Source organism: Epinephelus lanceolatus, chromosome 11, assembly GCF_041903045.1.
Source record: "Epinephelus lanceolatus isolate andai-2023 chromosome 11, ASM4190304v1, whole genome shotgun sequence".
NCBI lineage: Eukaryota > Metazoa > Chordata > Actinopteri > Perciformes > Serranidae > Epinephelus > Epinephelus lanceolatus.
In genome coordinates this window covers 21,904,630-21,930,612 of record NC_135744.1, presented here as the reverse complement: position 1 = coordinate 21,930,612, position 25,983 = coordinate 21,904,630, and the positions used below count along the sequence as shown (strand labels likewise).

General features: G+C 37.7%; 1 protein-coding gene across 2 annotated transcripts in view; it reads left to right on the top strand.

Moving 5' to 3' along the window:
- The window catches only part of slc8a4a (solute carrier family 8 member 4a), a 37,863-nt gene extending 13,162 nt beyond the window's left edge, over nt 1-24,701 (top strand). For both annotated transcript variants that reach the window (XM_033611018.2, XM_033611008.2), the window contains exons 5-9: nt 6,448-6,554; nt 9,388-9,506; nt 11,999-12,098; nt 16,099-16,371; nt 22,883-24,701. In XM_033611018.2, the coding sequence (XP_033466909.2) occupies nt 6,448-6,554; nt 9,388-9,506; nt 11,999-12,098; nt 16,099-16,371; nt 22,883-23,262 (979 nt within the window). In that variant the 3' untranslated portion in view covers nt 23,263-24,701. The remainder of the gene's footprint in view (nt 1-6,447; nt 6,555-9,387; nt 9,507-11,998; nt 12,099-16,098; nt 16,372-22,882) is intronic.
- Nucleotides 24,702-25,983: the final 1,282 nt, after the last annotated feature.

Sequence of the window (25,983 nt, the reverse complement as noted above, 5' to 3'; positions counted from 1 at the left end):
ATTTTTGACAGTATTGAAAATCATACTGTCCAGATTTCTAAATACCCTGGTATACCGTAATACCATGATGCCACCCAAGCCTATCACCAAATGCGTGGTGCCACTAGCTAGCTCCCACTTGACCCACGTAGCGCCGTTAGCTAACCAGTGGAGACCTCAGGGTGGGCATGTTTCCACCTAGAAATGCAGCTAACCACCTGTCTTATTTTCACCACTTTTAGATGGATAGCACTTTAAAATATGGTGTTTAAGCTTATTGAGTTACTTACTTTGTTTGTTTTGTTTTTTATTTACCGGTTAGTTACCAGTTAATGGTTAATGGGTGTCAGGCTATCAAAAGAAAAAAAAGAGAGAAACTGGTATTCCTAGTACAAGTATCTGTGGTTTGCTGAAATGTACAATGCCAACATTTATTCTAGTGATTGGCTTTTGGTCCACCACTTTGTTCAAGTCATCAGGACACCTTTGTGAAAGCAACAAAACAAAAACAAAACTGCAGGCAGCCAATCACATGACCTGAGAAATTTTCAGATCTAAACAACGAGATAGAGAGCACACCACACGCATGCTTTGAATTGAGTAAAGCAGATTTGGAGAGGGCCCTCTCACCTGATATTTTCAAGGGCCAGAACGTTGGTAATCAAAAGTGTTTATAGTTGTTCCTAACTGCTACACAGAGTGTATGGTGGAGTAAAAAGGGGGCCGTCGTGAAGAGGGGTAGACAGTGGTGTTTAAATATGGGGGTGTATAGCATTTCCAAGTGGTATTATTGTTGGCACCGCTGTCACAAAGACAACCAGATTGCTTTCCATTTTCCTCAGAGCCGACTACAACAACCAACTACCCAAGTTTCCACATTTACTTTGGTTGTTCCACCTTACACCATCTCCACTACTGGGGATAGTAACTTCTTAGAACTTACACTGATACTCTTTGGCAACCGGGGATAGACAGCTACAGCTACCGGGGAAACGTTGTAAATCGAGCATTGATTTTCCATGGAGATCGTACCCAGTGGCAGACAGAATTGGACAATAAAACTGAGGCTTATAGAGAACCAATCTAAACACTGATGGAGTCATTATTCCATAGACATCACATTGCTCAATCACCATTTACTTCACCATGATAAGTTAAGCAGAGAACATGTTCCACTTTGAGCCGCCCCTTCTCTGGTAATGTTATTTGCAAGTGCAGGTTATCACAGGTAAGAGCTGTATATCACTATCAATGTCAGCGCAATTTTGTTTCCATATAAATATCCTGTACACAATAACCCAACAACACACTACAGTGGAGACAATATAATCTTCATATTTTATCTGCTGTAGATATGAGAAACATATTTCTTCATCGCGCTGCGGCTTCATATTCAGTTATACTGCAGTCTCTCTGGAGCTGCTAGAGATTCAGAATCTTGCTCAAGGACACTTCAGCAAGGCAGACACATGCTGACACACTGGTTTGATCCATGATTCTTGCAACTGAATGGCAATGCCCCGTTCAGTCGTGGGCATTTGACATACTGTCATGCATTTATGCATTCACTCATTCTCCCTACTGGCGTCATTTTTTGTCAGGCTCTCAGGAGGGCTAGAGCCTGTCCCAGCATGCAGAGTGCAGGAAGCAGAGATACTCTCCCAGGGTGAACACAGAGGCATAAAATCACTCACACTCATACCTGTAGGCAGTCTGGAGTCTCCAGTCCTCATGACTTACTGTATATATCTTCGGCTGTGGGAGGAAACTGGAGCATCCTTAACAAACCAACGCACAATGCAGAGGAGAGGGAAACTCCAGATGAATAAAATAAGGCCACACAGTTGAGAGTCGAGTCCCATCTGATTTTCCTTCTAATCAGCCTTAATTTAACCGGTAATCCACGTTAATCCAACTAACTGATGTAAAGACCAAACGTACACTTTTTACAGAGTGAAGAAGAAAAAGCACTGTCTCCTTCTACAGGTTTATGTGAAGAGCCAGCTCGTCTTTCCACACATGCCGCAGAGATTATGGTTGTTTCAGGTGGAACGGAGATCAATCTCCAGAGATCAGACAATAGAGTCCTCCTGACGTCCTTCGTATTTGTGTGTGACAGATACAATAGCAGGTTATGTTACCCTCTATAGCTTCTCAGAAACTATAAGAATGGAGCCGACAGGCGAGCAGAGATGGCAGATTCTCTGCAGTAAGTGAGGGCTTTACTGTCTTGATAGAATCCAACTGTGCCTGTTGTGATGAGAGTTTACATCGACCTGCAGAGATTCAGGTTTAAGGAAGCAGAACTGGGTGGTGATACTTTACCTGTAAACCTGATTCTTATACCGACCATTTCAAACTCGGAGAAGAACAAAGGAGACAGTGAGACAACTAATAAAAACACCACATGAATTTATCGCCAATTTAAAAGGATAGAAAGATATTTTTAAATGTACCAACTTGCTGAGATAACGAGTCGCGGTCTTACAGGGAGTTCTTCCAGCATGAAGAAGTCACTAGGGGCCTTTCCATCTTCCTCTTTTATGCGCATATACAATTTGCGTGTATAAAACTTAAGTGGAAATGCCAAACCCTTGAACAAATCTCAAAATATTGCAAAAATGTCTGTACACTTGGGGGAGGTTTACTCTTATTCTGTTCTTGTTTTATTCTGTTGATGAATATGTTGTGGTTAAATTTCACACTTAGAGCCTCAGCACAGTGACAAGATATATTTTATTTTTATTATTTTAATATCTCACATATTAGTGTTACACACTGTAGCGTAATGCACATTTTCATTTCTGTTTTATTTTATTATATTGCTTTATATTTACATCTATTTCATACTCTTGTTCTTACTTCTTATAATTCTCTATTCTTGACATGGGCGCAACTGTAACAATTCACAATTTCCCCTCAGGGATCAGTAAAGTATTTCTGATTCTCATTCTGAAGTGGGAAAGTAGTGAAGCGATAAATGTGACGAAGTACAACAGAAACAGATTCAGCAAATAAATGACATACAGTCCCTTCGTCATCTCCGGAGGCTTCTCACAGCTGCTGTATGAATTCTCACAGCACATAGCTGTAATATTAGGTGTGCAAAAGCCCTTTAATTATGTCATGGTGTTGTACCCTCTTCTGCTGCACTGCAGCACCTGACTGGAGGATTAGCGCCACCTGCTGTTATCTTGATGAACCAACTCCCAATGATCTGATGACAGAAATGGATGGAAAAGTTCATAAATTAGAATTTTTTGAGCCAATGTTTATTGGCTTCATATTTAGAGCACAGACGTGTGCAACATGTCCTCAGATCTCAATGACAGAATAGGTTGTTTGCCAATACTCCCCAAACAATCATGGTTTGTAACATAAGTACTTAAGTAAGTTATGTACATAAGTAGGGTATGTTGTATGAGTTAACTGTAGGTTAAAATAAGTCAACGTTGACTCTTGGTTTAATCGTGACACCAACAGTGGTCTCCTTGGTAACAGTCTTGTGTTTGTTTGACCCATCCAACCACCCCAACCACCTCCTTACGCAGAAGCTAATGCAGTATATGGACTTTTTTTGTGGAGGACAGTCTGGGCATGAGAGTGGTACGGGTATTCTTATCTCTTAGCAAGAAAGAACATTTCGCAAAATGTTTAACTATTTTTTTAACTAATGTTTCGAACGCTTTTGTTTAGGAATGAGTCCTAAATCCCAGAAATGAGTTAGCATTTTGCCGCTTGCTGGTCCCTTGTCTCAAAGTCAGTGGGTTCTTGGTTGAGTTTTTGGTTGGATGTCTAAAATAATCCCACTGATGGCAGTTTCCTCCCTAATGTAGTGGTTAAAGCACTCGTCTTCCATGCGGAGGGTCCAGGGTTGAAATCCTGCAGGGGTCGACGTCAGCAAAGGCATGCGGTCGCAAGTGGTTCCCACCGGGATCAGATTAATCTGAGCCAAGTCCTCAACGAGGGCACGTCTCAAGCCCGTCATTAGCACGAGGTTCCAGACGTAAAATTGGATTCAAAAGCGGATGGCAGTTTCAGCAGCCGGACTAAGGCCAGCTGATTCGGCCCAATTCTGGGCTGTCATTCATACCAAGTCTCAGCTGAGTTAAGCGACCAGATGCAGACCAGTTAATTTCATCTGACATGACATGCCGAGTTTAGGCAGATGCTGGGCCAGGTCATTTCTGACAACGGCCCAATGATGGCAGTGTCAACAGCTGAAATCAGGCCAGCTGATTTTGCCCGATTCTGGGGCATAATTCATACCGAGTCTCAGCCGAGTTAGGCACCTGGACCTGGCCTGGCTAATTTCATCTGGCATGCCGAGTTCAGGCTGATTCTGGGTCAGGTCATTTTGGCTACCTGGGATGTCTGTGGTTAACACAGACATCCCAGGTACTTGTGAATTTTGAAGTTTGTATGCATTTTCAAGTGGCTAAATGAGAGTACAAAACGTAATTGCGCTGTACGAAACTGTGGTGGCGCAGTTCATTTATAGCCAAACGTTTTATTTCAGGCCATTGCAGTTACACTTCAAAAATCATAAAAGTTGTGTGAATTTGTAAAAGATTATCTTGTTGAAGAAAACATGTGGGTGTGTAACTGTCATCCCTGGAGCACTCTGTTAGCCCTTTGGCTACTAGCTAGCTACATTGGTATGCTTCTGGTAATCTTGCAAGGCCAGACCTCAAGACAAAGTTATAACATCTCAGAAGCCACATGGAAGTTTTTCTTTTTCTTCCACACTGTGAACATATATTTGTGTTTAATTTGAGCCTACTTCAGGGATATGGGAGCCACAACATTTAACAATAGCTCTGCTGGGCTGTATTATGACCATAGTTATAATTACTCAGGTTGGTATGGTGCTTGTCAGTAGCCCATGAGCCTCACTGAGTGTCTAATGTTCTGAGTTCAGAGTTCTGACAGTGATTCATAACTTTATTTAAATTGAACTGATTATTTAGTCTACAGTGTTTAACTTTTACCTTCCCCCTATGGGCAGCACATGTTAACACAGTGCTCTATGGGGTTTGTAGCTTCCTGAAGTTATTTTGTTCTTTTTGATTATTTCACAGAACCGGTAAACTACTTTACCTCAGTCTTTTTTTTTTTTTTTCCTGAATCTATTTTGGAATCCGTAGTCAGTTTTGATTTGTTCACCTTTTGTGTTATTACCACCCACCTTTTGTCTGAAATAAGTGCAAATGAGCATTACACTCTGGCAGAGGTTGAGATTTAAATTGCCACCTAATCAGCCTAATGCAGTATGTGGACCTACTGTCCTGCTGCTTTCTGACAGCCCTCCATTTCTAACTTGTATTTTAGCAAGAGGTCTGCAAAATGTAAATGTTTGCCTGATCCCTGCCAGTTGTATCCTGCGCGTCTTCATGCACTAAAGCAGGATAAACTGTATCTGCTCAAAGTGTGATGCAATATCAAACAACACAGTCCATGGCAACTGAACCACCGCATTTTATTTTAAGGCCTTTCCGCGATGCTTCAAAGTGAACTTACTGCGTCCCTGTACATCTCACACTTGAAATAACATCTTGTTTAAAAGACAAATTCCTTTGTTTCCATTGCGAGGACTCCAGGCGATACTGCGATTCCCTTTGCTCCCACTGGTATGACTCTCCTTGACATTAGACGGCCGATGACGTATCGTTCATGTTTAAAATAAACTTCTTCTCTTCTGCAAGCAAAAAGCTCTTCCAGCGTGTCGAATCCTGAGTGTATATGAGTAGACAGAAATAGACAGCCACCCACATATCATTAGGGAGATGGAGGGAGAGGGAGAGAAAGACTCACTGTGACAGTGTAGGAGAATGAAGCGGGCTGAGGCAAATATGTCGGTCACAGTTTGACACCGCATCCTCACGTGTTTTCGTGGCACTCAGATTTCAACAGTCGAGGCTGTATGTCTGAATATGTCTGAGGAGTTTTCTCCAACCTGTATGGTTTCCTAGATAGGCAGTGCTTGATTTCCACTGAGAACAAGATAATAATTCAATTTCCCAGGACTTATAACTTGAAGTGTGTGGGAGGGGTGTGGGCTATCTCACTGTATTTCTCTTGTGCTCTAATGGAATTAATGGTGGAGAAGGAGTTCGCCCTCTTGTGGGGTGCTGAGAAAAAAACTGTTGCACCTAGTGCTCTGTATAACAAGATATTTTTTAATTTGTTAAAAATCTAGAGCTTCTATCTTCTTACCTAATATCTCTATTTCATGATTCATTGCGTAGGCACTCTACCTCTTGGCTACACTGTTTGTATTCGTACAAAAGCATTACAAACTGCTCCCACTGGTTGCCAGGGATCTATTTTACATATAAGATAGGTTAAAAAAAAATGCATAGAGCCTGTTGACAGCTGCTGTTATTTCCTAAAAGATGCTAATTCATTTATTCACGCGTCTCTGTTTGGCTCCATCCTTTCCTTGTCCCTTGACTGCTCTGCTTGTAGGAAGCTGCTGAACGTGAAGGTCATCGATGACGAGGAGTACGAGAAGAACAAGACTTTCACAATTGTTTTGGAGGAGCCCATTCTGCTGGAGGTCGGGCAGAGACACGGTGAGCTGAGGACACAGCTGCATGCTACAGCGTGCAGAGTGATTTTTCCTCATTATTTCATGGCTGGAAATGAGGTTTACTTTGCATCCCCTGCCCTTTATATTTTATTTATATTCTTTGGCTAGAGCTGTTTGTATTCATTGATACAAAGCCCAAAGACTCTGGGGAACCTCTGAGGTCTAAGGTGTGATCTCTTTGGTGCCTTTGGCGCATTCAGTGGCCAGGCCTCATGCTGAAGGACTCATGGTTTGTTGCACTTTAAAATAGCTGGGATAGAGACGTTAGATCAGAGTTAGAGCTGCAAGGCAGAGAGTTATTAAAAATGTATCCATTTGTCGACCTACCTTACACAGCTGCACATTAAAGAAATAGCAGTTTTTTTTGAAGTGGGGTTGTGTGTCGTACTTATCCATAGTCAGTGTTTTATATACAGTAGATGGCAGTTGGCATGCCCCAAATTTGGAAAGGCAGGCAGGAGTGCCTACACAAAGGCTACGCAGCGTACTGCTGTAGACGGGGGCAGCAGCAAATCTTATTTAAGCCACCTAAAAAAAATCAATATCAGTTTAAGCGCACACTATATTGAGTGTATTTTCACTGCTTTACCTTGCCATCATATAGCCCGTTCCAACAGGGAAGCCATTAGTGGCTTCAGTTCCCCTGGTGTGCTCTTGTCGAAGCCACCAGACTCCATTGAGAAAAACAGTAATTTTGGCTCAGTAAACGTGGGAACTGCTGCTCCACCACTGCCTCGATTAGTTAGCTAGTTAGTGTAATTTTGTGACTAAAGTGAATTCGAATTGATCTCTTTTACATGCCAGAGTCAATTTATAACACAAACAAAATAAATGAGTGAAGCAGCAGTAGACCAGCAGTTCTATTTTCACCAATGTTAAATTACTGTTTTTCTCAACAGAGTCTGGCTTTGAATAGGGCGCTATAATGGCTTTTGTGTTGATTGAAATGTTGATTTTTCTAGGTGGCCAAATTACGCTTTGCTGCTGCCCCTTTCCACAGCAATGCACTACTTAGCTTCTGTGGTGGTACTCTTGCCTGCTTCTCCAAATTGGGGGTGTGCCTACTGACTATTGTAGGTAATACACTGACTGTGGAACAGTACCTCATACAACCTGCATCAAAAAAATCCAAACTATACTTTTAATCCTATTTACTGTGATGACTGACAACATTGCAAAAGAAAAAAGAAACACAATCAATTTCAGATTTGGTATTTTGTTATTTTGATATTACTTATATCAGTTTATAACAAGCATGCCCAAGATCTCCAAATAATTAAATCAGCATTTTCACAGCGATAATCAAACTTGCTTTGGCCATACAACACTTCTTGGATGCATATTCACAAAATGCATTTAAGAAGTGAATAAATAAATACAGTTTGCCAGTTTTTGTTAGACAACCTGAAATTAATCAGGCTGTACTTGGAAATACAACAGATGTGTCCCAAACTCATCAAATGTTTTAAGTAGGGCTGTCAAATCATTCATTTTTTAATTGCTATTAATCACATTTTTAATTGCATGTTTAGAATTCCATTATTGCGCATTTCAAAACTGTTTTGACATCTATATTAACAAGGTCTATTAATTGTTATCAGAGTGTCTTGACTGGGAATCAACTGAATGCAGGTGTTTTAACCGAGCAGTACGGCACGATTCAGTTCAGTTTGGTACTTTTTTTCCGTTTCCACTGTGCAGAATTGTGGATGGTACCAATAGAACTGTACCGTCCCCATTTTTGGTCCCCGCTCTGTTGGGGTACCTAGCACACAGATCTGGTGCTAAAAGGTGGAGCTGTGAACACTGCAGTCTGTTGATTGGTCAATAGCAGATGGTCACTCTGCTCAGGGCTGAGCTGTGGCTGGTTTTGAGGCTCATGTAACCACTGTTCATACTGTGGAGAGCTTTACATATAGTAAACTGTAACTATAAAATGAAAGGATATTTTGCTACCTCTTGCAGCAGCTGGAGTCTGAGAAAGAATAACTTAACTCACTGGACCAACTGCCGGCCGCATAATGTGAACTGTGTATATTCCACATCTTCAGTGAAAACGGGAAAAAAAGCGTACCGAACTGAACCGTACCATGCCGTACTGCTCGGTGGAAACGGGGCTTTAGGTCCGAGTACCATGTCTGAAGGGTTACTTTTGGTTCCAAAGGTACCATACCAAAAGTATTTGATGGAAACGGGGCTTTAGACCTGAGTCTTCCATGATATTGATTGGTCTGCAGTCAGTTGCCACTCATTTAGCAAGCGCTGTATTTAACTTCTTCGATTGAGTTTCATCCACGGGTCTGTGGCGATTCGCACATTCCACTATAGTGCTGCTATAGTGTATGCGGTTGCCTGCTGACATCAGTATCATTAGCTGCACCTGTACGCTTAACTCAAAGTACTTTGGTGATATTTTAATCCTGTTTGACACAAGGTGCATATTACTTTTGACTTGTCAAATGAACCTTCTGGGGGGTCTTGAAAAGTGAAATGAACTATTCAAAGGCACAGTGGTGTTCTTATTATCCATCACTGTGACAGCAGGGAGCCGCTGTGGTGGCTTGACTACTAGTTAGGTTGCTTCGAGGGAATAAAATAGCAGTATTTGATAATCATGATCAAAGAAAAAAAAAAGTGTCATATTCGGACCTTCATCGTATTGTGATTAACGCGTTAATGCTGACAGCCCTAGTTGCCCATTGATATGCTTAATTGATGCAAACAGTATGCATGGAGATATGATATCTTATTCTATTGCATCTCTCACTTGTGGGAGATACTGGCTGATTGTTTACATCCCTGTCCCTCCACCGCAGGAGACACCAATGATAACAAGACAGCAGTGGGACCGGAGGACGTGTCAAAGATGGGCTGCCCCTGTCTGGGCGAGCACACAAAGCTGGAGGTGGTAATTGAGGAGTCCTATGAATTCAAGGTAACTCAGAAATAAGCAGCTTTTTACCTCAGAGCCACGCTCACCTTTCACACGGATGTTCGCATATTTTGCAACTTCCCACGAGCTGCTATGAGCTGATGAATGCCAATATTTTGTTTGTTCTTTCAAGATTTACCTGCTTTCCTCCTACATCACAGCAGGACACACAGTACTCACATCCTTCAGATCCTTAAACTAATTTATAGACAAACCAGACATCATGACATTCAAGAATTATTCTCTCTAATTGTTCTCTCTATTAATTATTCCCAGTGTTAAATCCATCCCGACCTTATTCAGTCTCACTCTGCAGCACAGTTAGAGCTTGAGCACTGAGACAAAATTAAAAACTGATATTTTTAACTTCTACGCCAATATCAGTTATGTCACAATATTTTGGGTATGACTGTTGGAGATTCATATTTAATCTAACTAGTCATAGGTGATAAATTATTAGCGATGTGCATGTGCGTAACTAATGGCTCTGCCAGTAGAGTCAGTCACTCATCATTTCTTTTAGCTTGAATAGTCAAAGAAGTTGAGAAAATTGTATCATTTAACCATAATGCAGCATTTAAAGGGCTACTCCATCAATTTTATAATGCACTGATGTAAAATTGGGGGTTTCGAGGTTCTTGCAAGAGACATGATTCAAAAAGAATTGCTCAAAATCGATGCAGAAGAGGCAAAAATATCCTGACTTAAACTCTTAAAATGCTGGATCCAACGTTTCCCATAAAGCCCAGTTCAGGCAAACCTTGTTGGCACTGGCTTTGTGCCGTTGTGCCTGCAACGTTCTAAAAACCTGCTGGATCACACCAGTGCAACTAGATGAGATGGTGAATCATCGCTATGCAACAACTCTCTCTACTTCTGTTCTGATTTCCAGCTTTCAGGCTTATTTTGTGGCTGAATATAAATTGTAGCTTCTTAAAATATGAATGAGGATAGTGATAGTGGGATACTGGCTACAGTTGCATTTGTAGTAGTGATTAAACGACGAAAAACAGAAACAAAACGAGTATCAGATGGACTGTATTCATAATAAATTCACCACATTAATATAAATAAGCAGCACCAATTAATCAGTCAGTGAGAATGTGTATGTGAGGGACGGCATAAGCACATACAGGGAGCTGCAGCAGTGACCCACCGTTCGACACCTGCACACCGTGAGGACGGAAACAAAGGGCTCGGCGGGGACAGAGCCCCTGCCACTGCAAGCAAGTCATTTTGACTTGAAAAAAGACATCATGAAATCAAAAGATATACTTATTTTGTGCCCAATGAAACACTTCCTTACATTTTTATGTCCCTCCCTCATGACTGAAAATTCTGCCAGTTACCAACCCATGTACAGGACCTACAAGCTAGCTCACAGTTATGGGTTGTCGCTCTGTTCTCATTTGTGCAAACTCTGAGGGTTATCGCTGATAATGCTGTTCCAGCACCTGGAGGCTGGATGGTGTCGTCATGGAAGCACAACATTCAACCTCCCTCAGGTTCCCCCCTAAGTTGCCCTGGTCAGTGCGACCTAACCCCAATTAATATTGTTAGCACTGTCAGCACTGTTGTTGTTATTAGCACTGTTATCACTGCTAATAACACCATCCCGATCCATGGTGGTGGGATGACGTTGTGGCAGTGTGAACACCCACCCTCCCTCCGTTCACCCTTTCCCCGGGTCGCTCCTGTGAGTGTGAGCTAACTCCCATTAGCGTTGTTAGCTATTAACATTGTTGTGCTGACTCCTGTGAATTTACTAATCCTAGGATAGTGAAGGAATGGCCCACCTTACTACCTCTGATTAGCTTACCCTGACATTCTTAACCTAACCCTAACCAATCCAACTCCTCTTGCCTGAACCTAAGCAATCTAATCATTGAAGGCAACGAGTACTAGCCAGTCATAGGGAGTGTAGAGTGGGCCATTCCTTTGCTGTCATAGGATTGGCAAAGTTGCCTCCCTAAAAGAATGCTTATAATGCTGTCCCAATCTCTCTAAGGCCCCCCTAGCTTTCACATGACACTCTAGCAGCTGTCTCATGGGAGCTTTGAATATCCATGTCTTACATTCTCCACAGCTCCTGTTTGTAACCCCCATTTTGCAGGCTTTCTGTAAACTGATCTATATGTATAAAATTGGTGGTGTGCCCCTTTAAGACCGGTTTCAGCAATAACATGATATTACACTCAGGACTTCAGTTTCATGTGCTGATACTAACGGGTCTTCTTTCTGCACTGGTGTTAAGCAGCTTTATGCTGGCGATGTGCCCTTTTCCTGGGGGATTGTGGGGTTTTGTGCTTCCCTGCTTCTGTTTTGGTGACTCACTGTGCACCACAGTGGAAAGAGTGACACGGTTAATTGCACCTTAATTCACCCACACTGGCGTCCCTAATCTTATATGACAGAGTAACCTGTAAAGAGATGGCTACCAGTGACTTGTGCTTTTTTATTTCTGTTGCTGTCTTTGTCCTTGTGGCCGTCTGCAGAGCACGGTGGACAAGCTGATCAAGAAGACGAACCTGGCTCTGGTGGTGGGGAGCAGCAGCTGGAGAGAGCAGTTTGTTAGTGCCGTCACTGTCAGTGCAGGTGAGTCGTGGCGTTGTGTGAAACGCCTCATCTGTTAATCCCTCTGAGACCAGACCTGTGGAAGATTGAGTCTGCAGGCTGGATGTAGCCCACCAGCTGCTTCTCACCAGCCTTACTGTTGTGCTGCTTTTTTTTTTCCAGATATGTCTTTAATAAAATTCCAACTGCTGCAGTCTGACATTGGCTGAATTTAAAGAAAGACGCCTAATTTAACAGATGATGAATGAGAGAGCTTACAAAAATAAAGCTTGTTTTAATGTATTTTGGCAGTTCCCTGTTTATGTGCTGCTCCCTTTTAATCTAGACACTTTGTTAAAAATGCATGATGTGGCGAATCCCTCGCGTGTCTCACCATAAAAACAAAACTGGCCAGCTCTGCCTGGACAATTAATGGCTTTGAAAAATTTATGTAGACGAATGTGGTATGGTGAACCCTTTTTATTTTGCCCTTTCAAAAGCCATTCACTTGGCTTTGTGAACCTTTTAGATCTGCACGAGTGCACAAAGCATTTGGGCTAAAAGCTGAATTAGACACCAGAGATGTGTCATTCGGCTAATGCGCTCTTTTCTCTCAGTTTCTCTCCTTCTCTCTCTGTAGTTGAGGTCGCTCAGATTTTCATGCAGAGAGTGTGTGTATAAATAGAAAGTACACTTCATGCCTATATGTATGTCTCAATCACTGACTCATAGTTATATCTACAGATTTAATGTAATGATTTGAAAAGGTTATCTCCCACACATTCGTCAAATGGTTTAAATATGCTCGGGGTTGGTGTTATGTTGGCTGGATTTTGCCGTCAGACATGTTATCTAAGTTTGAGCCATGAAGCCGGAACTATTTACTGTTTCACCAACTTTTTCTTAAGATTGAATATAAATTTCTGACCTGAGATGTGATGTCACAGCTAGATCAGGTGATACTTAAAGCAACTACAAGGAGCATTCACTTTATGTTGATTGTTGCATTATGTTTCCCAGAATGAAGACTGCATTTCCCATTGTAAAGATCTTGATCTGGCTAGCACGTGAAAGAAAAGACACAACTTATTTTTAATACTTCTTAATACTACTTTTCTTTTTCAAATACAGCTGTACACAGGTGATGTATCTGTTTATGGCTTTATAAGATCAATAACGGTGATATGATGGTGAAACAAAGTCAAGTTGTTGTTTTAGCCACCAATGTTACACATATTGGTATAAAACGTGCATCTTGCATCTCATATGGGCCCCTTTTACACTGCTAGATTTTTCTGGGAATGTTGGGCCGTTTTGCCAGCAAGCTGCGAGCGTTTAGACACAGAGCTGGATTGACGGGTTGATCCGAGGTGCCCAATTTTCCGCCTTGTAAGGTCATCATATTGCCAGAACCTTTTTGGTTTAAACAGACCGAGGCGCCCTTCCGCAACAGGAGGGGCTATTGGAGACTTGTGGGAGGAGCTGTTGATGACACCACATGTGCGACCCACTAGCTGTGGATAAACAGGAAACAGCTGATAGCAGGAATGAGCAACTAGTAGCAAGAGGGAAACGCAAACCTGACCGACACTGTAAAGATGAGCAACTGGGGAGACAAGGAATTGCGCGCCCTCCTTGTCCTCGCAAATGAAGAGGCCATTAACAGGCAGATGACGGGGACGGTGAAGGATGGGCTGACTTAGGAGAGAATCGCCGAAGGACTGACCAGCCGCGGCTTCCCTCCCACGTCACTGTTTACGTCACACGCTGAGCTACACATTTTGTTACTTGCTCACGCCCCCCATTGCCCCGAAAAGGCGCATTCTGTATAAACAAAAGTAGGCAAGCGGCATTTGGCTGCCAATGCTGAAAGAAGACTGATTGGGCTTTCCTGTAAATTTGCACAATTCCTGAATAATAAGGGCTTATGTATTTCACAAATAAAACAGACAAATTAAATACCTCTCTAGGATGAAAATGGCTAATTCAGGATCAGTTTTTGAATCCTCTCAAATTCTACATTTGTCTACATCTGTTGAATGGCCATCTACAATAACTCATGTTTTTTCGCCCGTGCTCTATCACTGTATCTTTTAGGGGGGGATTTTGTTCTCCGATCAGTACTTTTCTTCTTCTCTTTGCTGATCATGCCCCAGAATAAGCCATAACTTCAACATTTAACTATGAGGAGAATGTCCTTGCCACAGCGCCCATTAGGTCATCCCCTCTCTCTCCCTCATTCACACTTAGTCTGTTTTATCTAACTTAATTGAAAAGAAAAAGGGTGTCTTAAGACCAAGTGCAATGCCTTGCGTTACTTGCGTGAGGAAAGGCCAGTGGAGTGTTTGCAGGGAAAGGCAGCTAATGCTAACATTGGTGCTAATTTGGCTCCTAGCTGGAATAAAGTAACAAACACATATTTTCAGAACTCATCATGTTCTCTGCTGGCTTCGCTATCATAGAGAAGTAGATCTCTGGTGCCCAATTTGTGTCTTTTGGCATCTGTGCATTGACTTTGTATGTAATCCCACTGTGTGAAAACATACTACTTGCTGCCAGACCTGTGGAAATGTAAACATAAGCTCCTCAGGTTTGAATGCTATAAATCATATGGTCTGATTTGGCAGGGAATCAGACCCGGTGACAGGTATTAAGGATAGCTATATGGTAATAGCCAATCTTCTGTCTGATGGTCTGGTATGTAGGTTTTTAAGGGGCATCTTTATCGAACTGAAACTGTTTCATTGTCAGTTAAAAACTCCTTTTAGCTGCTTTTGTTGTGCCCTTAAACAAGTGAGATAATAAGACAGAGGGATGAAGAAAGCAACACGCTGCTCTCTCTTTTACTTGTCTATATTGAGTATCAACGTACTCAGTTTTAGGACCACAGTAGTGACTAAAGTTTTGACTCTCTAAATGGTTTAGACTATTTTCTTTTAAAACTTTAACACTAACTTTAACATAGGTACTGTTACATTCATGTGTACAGCCTCCATGTTAGCAGATGGGACAGTGTAGTGTAAAGATAGTTTTCAGCATTTTAGGTAGTTTTTATCATGTTGATGTTTGTTAAAATGTTCATTTTTCTAATATGTTTGGTTTTAATTAGTTATTTCATGCTATAAAAAGGGGGTTCGACATCATGATTGACAGCTATGTGTGCCAGTTGGTGTGTTTGGGACTGACGGTATTTCTTGCGATTGGTCGGACAGGTGTATGGGTGGGAAGTCAATACTGCGAAGATCACTACTGCGCAGACTCTGGCTCCAAATGACATCACCAGCGCAAGATGGCAGCGGCTGTATTAGGGGGGATATTATGGCTTCAGTTTTGGGGAGTGGAGATTTATATACAGTCTATGGTCAGACCCGACAGCGGGACCATAATGTCTCTGGCAGCTTACTTAAATACCAAATGAGTTAGCCAGAAACATTCGAACAACACGTATAAAATGTGTACCTTTTAATTATAATGAACAACCATAAAGATTTTCAAATTGTGTGTTTACAAAGTTATAATGCTTTACGGACAGTAATTACCTTAAACAAGAGAAATAGTAAGAGAAAGATGGAGAAACCATCACACTGCCCCGTCTTCACTCATCGTTATAGTGAGGAGAAGGAGCACAGTGCCCCTACTGGATTCTTGAGGCATTGCCAACAGATTCACACACAATTAATCCACGCAGACAAAGATCTGCATCACATAACTACATTCCTCTTTTTGTATTACTGGCTGCACGGCCTCAACAGTAACCAATATTAATGCACATTTACAACTGAAAATAAAATTACATGTCCTGAAAATGTTGTGATAGCCGAGACAGGAAAGAAATTAACTTCACTCCAAATTTAATAACTTTGTCTGAAAATGAAATTATTCTTGTCTGCCACACTTTAACATGGTTTCAATATGGCTGGTTTGATTAAGTTTTGTATACGGCAGGACCTGGCCTGAGACAGTCTATCAGCAGAGAAGGCAGACACAGCAAGTATTTGTACATATTTTTCAGGACTTGACGCATCTTTTCTGTCTCCACCAGGTGACGATGATGAGGAAGAGAGTGGGGAGGAACGCTTGCCATCCTGCTTTGATTACATTATGCACTTCCTGACAGTTTTCTGGAAAGTCCTCTTCGCTTTTGTCCCACCCACTGAGTACTGGAATGGCTGGGCCTGCTTCTTCGTGTCCATTTCCCTCATCGGCGTTCTGACAGCTGTGACTGGGGACTTGGCCTCTCATTTCGGCTGCACCATTGGTCTTAAAGACTCGGTCACCGCTGTGGTGTTCGTGGCCCTCGGCACCTCTGTTCCAGGTGGGCGTCTGCAGTGTCTATCACCTCTACGAGCAGACTTGTCCTAGGTTTCCTCTGGGGTTTGTGTGTGCAGTAGAGGCAGCTGCTTGGGGAGACTTGTGTAACCTCTGCCTCCGCCTGTGCTGTCAGAGTATTTCTCTCCTGAGCCCTCGTCTTGAACATTAACAAGCCGTAAACAAAGAAAAAGCCTGTTTCACTTGTTATTCTCTCTGTGCTGCCTAATTGTATTCCCATCTCACTACGTCCTAAACACTGTCACTGAAAGCAGCAAATGAGAATATGAAAAGTAGGCATTGACAGGTCAGTAAGCTCCACACGCTCCTTGAAGTTGGTAAATGAGTTATGCTGGGTATTGCCCTACATGAATTAGTTAGAAGGCAATTATCAGGGAGTTACAGTATCCACAGGTAGTGGCAGTATTAGGTTTTATGGTTATTTTGGTGGGCAGAGAGTTTGAGAGACTTGTTGACATGTTTTACCTCCTTTATTTTGCCATTACTGGAAGCAAAAAACAATCAGAATAATCTTCTTTAGCTACCTCATCTTTGCAAGCAACCAATAATACACTTTTGTCTTTAACATCACCAGATAACACCACCTAAACTAAAATGATCAGCTGCTGGATGTAGATTCATATTTCACAGACATATATGAGTTATATCAATTTTCTCCTCTAAGTACCTATGAGAAAGCGCATATGCATATTTTCCAGTATTGGGAAACTATTGCAGTAGTAACAATATGCAGCTGCAGACTAGGTGGATTGTTGTAAAACCCTTTATTAGACTTTATTAACATTTATATGGCAGACTTCATAGCTTATTATAAGGTGAGACACTGATGAGAATTAGCTAATCAGTAACAACACAAACATAAAATATTACCACATAGAGAAGAGCATATGGGATTTTAACATTGTGGCAACCTAAAACATGTTCATATTATATGGTCACTAACAGATCAACAGAGCAGGGCTATAATCACTAATTTAACATGGGGAATGGGGGAACATTTTTATGGCATGCTGTGCTATAGCATTTTATGACAAAGTATTCTATAAGAATTTTTTTTATGACAAACTTGTATTGTTATCTGTGACATACTATGACATTGTTGCAACATTTTTTATGTCATAAATTACTGATTTTTTAATAACTTTTTATGACATACTATACTATGACTTTTTCAATAACCTTTTATGACATACTATACTATGACATTTTGTATTTTTTATGACAAACTCAACTTTGACATAATGTATTACTTTTGACAACAATACTATGACAATTTTTAGGGTGTTTTTAAGGCATACTATATAATGACATTTTGTAATGTCTTTTTACGACATACTATACTATGGCATTTTAATGGCATATTTATGACATACTGTACTATGACTTTTATTTTAGAACGTTTTATGATATACCATGTTATAACAATAAAAAATTTTTATGACATACTATGACATTTTTTTTTAAATTTCTGACATGCTATTATATGACTTTTTAGGTATTTTTTTATGACAAACTCAACTTTGACATTATGTATTAATTTTTAACAACAATGCTATGACATTTTTTAGGATTTTTTTAAGGCATACTATATTATGACATTTTGTAATGACTTTTTACGACATTCTATACTATGGCATATTTATGGTATTTTTATGAGATACTGTACTACGACTTTTATATTAGAACTTTTTATGACATGCCATGTTATGGCAATAAAACTTTTTATAACATACTATACTATGACAATTTTTAAAAACTTTTTAGGACATACTATACTATACTATGGCATTGTTTTTTTTTTTTGTTTTGTTTTTTTTAAAGTATTATTACAAACTATACCACAACCTTTTTTAAAAACTTTTTATGACATGCCATACTATGACATTTTTTAAAAAAAAACTTTGACTTGTTATACTATGAATTTTTTTTAAAAACTTAATAACATACTATACTATGACAATTTTTTAAAATTTTTTATGACATGCTATACTATGACATTTTTTAAAAAAAATTTTATGACATGTTATACTATGACATTTTAAAAAAAAAAAACTTTATGACATGTCATACTATGGCATTTTTTTTAAAAAAACTTGACATGTTATACTAAGAAATCTTTTAAAAAACTTTATGACATGCTATACTATGGCATTTTTTAAAAAAAAACTTTGACTTGTTATACTATGACATTTTTTAAAAAACTTAATGACAAACTATACTATGACAATTTTTGAAAACTTTTTATGACATGCTATACTATGACATTTTTTAAAAAAACTTTATGACATGCTATACTATGACATTTAAAAAAAACCTTTGTGACATGTTATACTGTGGCATTTTTTAAAAACTTTTTATGACATGCTATACTATGACATTTTTTGAAAAACTTTATGACATGTTATACTATGACATTTTTTAAAAAAAACTTTATAACATGCTATACTATGACATTTAAAAAAAATCTTTATGACCTGTTATACTATGGCATTTTTAAAAAACTTTTTATGACATGCTATACTATGGCATTTTTTAAAAAACTTTTTATGACATGCTATACTATGGGATTTTAAAAAACAGCTTCATGACATGTTATACTATGGCATTTTTTAAAAACTTTTTATGACATGCTATACTATGACATTTTTTGAAAATGTTTTATGACATGCTATACTATGGTATTTTTTTAAAAACTTTTCATGACATGCTATACTATGGCATTTTAAAAAAAAACTTTGACTTGTTATACTATGACATTTTTTAAAAAACTTTATGACATTCTATACTATGACAATTTTTGAAAACTTTTTATGACATGCTATACTATGACATTTTTTAAAAAAAACTTTATGACATGTTATACAATGACATTTTTTAAAAAAAAAAATTTATGACATGCTTTACTATGACATTTGAAAAAAAACCCTTCATGACATGTTATACTATGGCATTTTTTAAAAACTTTTTATGACATGCTATACTATGACATTTAAAAAAAACCTTTATGACATGTCATACTATGGCATTTTTTTAAAAAAAACTTGACATGTTATACTGAGACATTTTTTAAAAAAAACTTTATGACATGCTATACTATGGCATTTTTTAAAAACTTTTTATGACATGCTATACTATGGCATTTTTTAAAAAAAAAACAAAACTCCATGACATGTTATACTATGGCATTTTTTAAAAACTTTCTATGACATGCTATACCACGACATTTTTTAAAAAACTTTTTATGACATGCTATACTATGGCATTTTTTAAAAACTTTTTATGACATACTATATTATGGCATTTTTTAAAAAAACCTTTATGACATGTTATACTATGACATTTTTTAAAAAAAACTTTATGACATGCTATACTATGACATTTAAAAAAAACCTTTATGACATGTTATACTATCGCATTTTTTAAAATCTTTTTATGACATGCTATACAATGACATTTTTAAAAAAACTTTTTATGACATGCTATACTATGGCATTTTTTTAAAAAAAAACAAACAAACTCCATGACATGTTATACTATGGCATTTTTTAAAAACTTTTTATGACATGCTATACTATGACATTTTTTAAAAACCTTTTTATGACATGCTATACTATGGCATTTTTTAAAAACTTTTTATGACATGCTATACTATGACATTTTTTAAAAACTTTTTATGACATGCTATACTATGACATTTTTAAAAAACTTTTTATGACATGCTATACTATGGCATTTTTTCAAAACTTTTTTTGACATGCTATACTATGACATTTTTGAAATTTTCTTTAAGACATGCTGTACTATGGCATTTTTATGACTTTTTATGACATGCTATACTACGACATTTTTAAAAAAATTTTATGACATGCTATACTATGACACTTTTTATGACGTGCTATACTACGACATTTTTGAAAACTTTTTATGACATGTCATACAATGGCATTTAAAAAAAAAAAACTTGACATGTTATACTAAGACATTATTTAAAAACTTTTCATGACATGCTATACTATGGCATTTTTGAAAAAACTTTATGACATGCTATACTATGGCATTTTTTAAAAACTTCTTATGACATGCTGTACTATGGCATTTTTAAAAAAACCTTTATGACATGTTATACTATGACATTTTTTAAAAAAAACTTTATGACATGCTATACTATGGCATTTTTTAAAAACTTTTTATGACATACTATATTATGGCATTTTTTAAAAAAAACCTTTATGACATGTTATACTATGACATTTTTAAAAAAAAACTTTATGACATGCTATACTATGACATTTAAAAAAACCCTTTATGACATGTTATACTATCGCATTTTTTAAAATCTTTTTATGACATGCTATACAATGACATTTTTAAAAAAACTTTTTATGACATGCTATACTATGGCATTTTTTTTAAAAAAACAAAAAACAAACTCCATGACATGTTATACTATGGCATTTTTTAAAAACTTTTTATGACATGCTATACTATGACATTTTTTAAAAACCTTTTTATGACATGCTATACTATGGCATTTTTTAAAAACTTTTTATGACATGCTATACTATGACATTTTTTAAAAAACTTTTTATGACATGCTATACTATGACATTTTAAAAAAAAATTATGACCTGTTATACTATGGCATTTTTTAAAAACTTTTTATGACATGCTATACTATGGCATTTTAAAAAACAACTTCATGACATGTTACACTATGGCATTTTTTAAAAACTTTTTATGACATGCTATACTATGACATTTTTTGAAAATGTTTTATGACATGCTATACTATGGTATTTTTTTTAAAAACTTTGACTTGTTATACTATGACATTTTTTAAAAAACTTAATGACATACTATACTATGACAATTTTTGAAAACTTTTTATGACATGCTATACTATGACATTTAAAAAAAAAAAACTTCATGACATGTTATACTATGGCATTTTTTAAAAACTTTTTATGACATGCTATACTATGACATTTTTTAAAAAAAACCTTTATGACATGTCATACTATGGCATTTTTTTTAAAAAAAAAAACTTGACATGTTATACTATGACATTTTTCAAAAAAACTTTATGACATGCTATACTATGGCATTTTTTTAAAAACTTTTTATGACATGCTATACTATGGCACTTTTTAAAAACTTTTTATGACATGCTATACTAAGGCATTTTTAAAAAACTTTTTACGACATGCTATACTATGGCATTTTTAAAAAAAAAAAAAACCTCCATGACATGTTATACTATGGCATTTTTTAAAAACTTTTTATGACATGCTATACTATGACATTTTTTGAAAAGTTTTTATGACATGCTATACTATGACATTTTTAAAAACTTTTTATGACATGCTGTACAATGACATTTTTGAAATTTTCTTTATGACATGCTATACTACGACATTTTTAAAAACTTTTTTACATGCTATACTATGACACTTTTTATGACGTGCTATACTATGACATTTTTGAAAACTTTTTATGACATGTCATACAATGGCATTTTAAAAAAAAAACTTGACATGTTATACTAAGACATTATTTAAAAACTTTTTATGACATGCTATACTATGGCATTTTAAAAAAACTTTTCATGACATGCTATACTATGGCATTTTTGAAAAAACTTTATGACATGCTATACTATGGCATTTTTTAAAAACTTTATGACATGCTATACTATGGCATTTTTGAAAACTTTTTATAATGTGCTATACTATGACATTTTCAAATTTTTTTTTCTATGACTTGCTATACTATGGCATTTTTATCACTTTTTATGACATGCTATACTATGACACTTTTTGTGACATGCTATACTATGGCATTTTTATGACTTTATATGACATGCTATACTATGACATTTTTATGATTTTTCGTGCCATACTATACTATGACATTTTTAAAAACTTTTTATGACATACTATTCTATGACATTTTTCTGTTTTTTTATGACATACTATACTATGACATTTTTTAAAAACTTTTTATGACATACTATACTATGACATTTTTAAAAACTTTTTATGACATACTATTCTATGACATTTTTCTGTTTTTTATGACATATTATACTATGACATTTTTTAAAAACTTTTTATGACATACTATACTATGACATTTTTTAAAAACTTTTTATGACATACTATACTATGACATTTTTTAAAAACTTTTATGACACACTATACTATGACATTTATGTGTTTTTTATGACATACTATACTATGACATTTTTTAAAAACTTTTATGACATACAGTCTTTAATAACATTTTAATGAGACGTCATACTTTAACATTTTTATGGCCTTTTATGAGGTGCAAGACTGACTTTTTTTTAATGACATATCATACAATGACATTTTTCATTACATACTTTGACTTGTCAGAGTTTATGCACACTATTGATCTCCATCAGTAGCTAGTTTGCACAGTGTCACCTGTTTCCCATTTCTTTCTTCATGCTTAACTCTGTCTTTATATTACAGATACATTTGCGAGTAAAGTGGCTGCCATCCAGGACCAATATGCTGATGCCTCCATCGGCAACGTGACGGGCAGCAACGCAGTCAATGTGTTCCTGGGCATCGGGGTGGCGTGGACCATCGCCTCCGTTTACTGGCATACCAAAGGCAAGGTGTTCAAGGTGAACCCAGGCTCCCTGGCCTTTTCCGTCACCATCTTCACTGTCATGGCGCTGGTGTGTGTGTTGGTGCTGCTCTACCGCCGGCGTCCCAGCGTGTCAGGCGGAGAGCTCGGGGGCCCACGGACACCCAAGCTCCTCACGTTCTTCATGTTCCTCTCCCTCTGGTTCGTCTACATCCTGTTGTCCTCCTTAGAGGCTTACTGCCATGTGCCTGGTTTCTGAGACAGAGGGAAACACACAGACACGGCTCTTCTCCTTGTTTTTACAGTCTAAAATGTGTTTTCTCTGTTTTTGTCTATTTTCACAAAGGTTTATAACTATTTGTATCATTAGTTATTATTGATATCGCACAATATTTGATTGACTTTGAATCTTTGGACTTTGGAACTTTGCTACCACCCACTATGCTGTGAAGTATAGCTTAAGCCACTGAAATTTAACCTCTCCTCAACTTTTCTTCCTTTTTTTTTTTTTTTTTTTTTTAAATACTATGTTCCACTGGACATTTATCTTATCATTAATATCAGCATAAATCGCATCAAACGTTCTGTCACTTGAAATGTGAAGCTTCTGGCAACATATCTTCTCTCTGTGTGGATAATTATTTGAGTTTTTAAGTGTTAAGAAAGCACAAGATCAAAGCAGTGTTTTGGAGGGTGATATAAAATGGAAAAATTAAACATTGTGCATGGGACGACATTATACTTGACATTTACATGAAAGGAAAGACATTACTGAGGCTGAGGTGACATATTTGTGTGTTGATATTTATTACTCAATCTATACATTAATTATTCATTGTATATCATGTAAAAGATGAACATTGTGTGTGGGAGTTTTGTGAAAGAGTAGGTGTGTTTATTTTTATGCACGTTATCAGAATAAGAGTTTCTTGGTAATCTATTTTAAAGTACTGTATGTAATATTTTGACATGGCTGTTGACGTGTTGACGTGTTCTGTACATGTGAATCACAGCTGTAACATAATATTTTCACTGCCTGATCCCCCTTTCCCACAACGCTTCCTCAGTCAGTATCATGTTTGACTTAGCCAGGGTTGAAATGCCTTTTTTTTTTGTTTTGATAACATAAGCCAATCTTGGAGCACATTTAGGATTTTTGCGTGTGTGGTGTATGTGTGTGTGTGCGTACTTCTCCTTTCCAGCACAATTTGGTGAAAGGTGTGGCACTACTTCGTTACTGACTCCACAAAGAGTAGGTGACAAAGAACAAACAAAAAATGTGGTCCGACTACGGACACAAGACGGACACCAGTTTTCTTATATGTCACACTGACACTGTGAGCATTTTTCAACATCACTTTTAGAAAAAAAGCACAGCAAAGAGAGCAAAGGGTCACTTTCCACATGAGTGTACAAAGAGTTATTAGGTCCTAAGCATAGCACAATCACTGAACAGGTCACCTGTGATGAAAAATGTGCTAAAAGAGAAGACATGTACAGTACTTCCTGAGAGTGTCTCCTTGTGTCACACAGCAGTTGATATTGAAGTTTGTTTTTTTATTTAACCTAGAATCTGTAGAGCCATATTTATTGTAACAGTATTACAGTAGAGGTATTTATATGATCAATTTTAGTTTTATTGATATGCACGTTTAATGTACAAAAAGTGGAAATAAATGTTGCTCATTTATGATGCTGTAAGATGCCTTGTCTTAATTGCACATTTCACTGAACACTCTCACAGCTTTTCAACATTATGTCCAAAGCACATGGTTAGAATATTTCACAGATGTAACCTTATTTAGATATAGAATTTATCAGTATGAACTATTTTATTAAAGTGAGGTATCACAAAGTGAGCTGGATGGCTGTCTGGGGAAGTGAACAAACACCTTAACATTCATAACAGACAAAACAGGATTTTCGGATAATATAATGCCACCCAGTGCAACAACTATACAAACCACAGTCTTAAAAATGAACATGTTCACTGTTGACATTGGTGGAAGAAATACTCAGATGCTTTTTTAAATAAAATGTCAAAATACATTGTGAAGATTCTGCATCCATAGTCATGCATTAGTTAAAGTTCTAATTCAGGTGTTGGGTGGCATTCATTCATTTTTCTGTCACCGCTTATGCTGTTGGGGGTGGCGGGGGCGCTGGAGCCTATCCCAGCTGACAATGAGCGAGAGGCAGTGTACACCCTGGACAGGTCGCCAGGCTAACATGTAGAGATGGACAACCGTTCATGCTCACATTCACACCTAGGGACAATTTGGAGTCACCAGTTTACCTGCATTTCTTTGGGCTGTGGGAGGAAGCTGGAGTACCCGCAGAAAACCCACGCTGACACAAGGAGAACATGCACAGAGGGGCTCCCCCACCCTGGGTTTGAACCTGGAACCCTCTTGCTGTGAAGCAACAATGCTAACCACTGCACCACCATGCATTGTTTTTAATATGCTTATTATATGACAAGTAACTAGTAACTGTGAGGTAAGTATGGTGCAGTAAATGTACAGTATTTTCCTGTGTAGCAGAATTTAAGTATGAAGTAGAATATAAATATGAATACTGAATGAGCTCTGTGAGGTGATTTTAGGATTAGGTTTCATCATGCTGTTGGTTGTTTGGTTGGATCCTCAACAGTAGCAACAATGTATAGAAAATAATGTGAAAGAGAGAAAACTATGAAATATGGAAATTATTTCATCACCTTCTCCACTGTAGCGTACACGGTGTCTTGATAATTGTGCCTTTTTTATTGCAAACATTAAGATGTACTAATTGCAAACACATTAACATGGAAATTAACCCCCACTGCGGCAGAAGATTATCATTATTACTCCAGAGCACACTGTCACTTGGACTGTGAGATTACCTTGTGCTTTGCTCACTAACTCAAAAAATGTGATTTTTCATTTTGTGGATTCTTTGACAGCTGAAAACAGAGTTCCACATGCTGTCACCTCTGTTG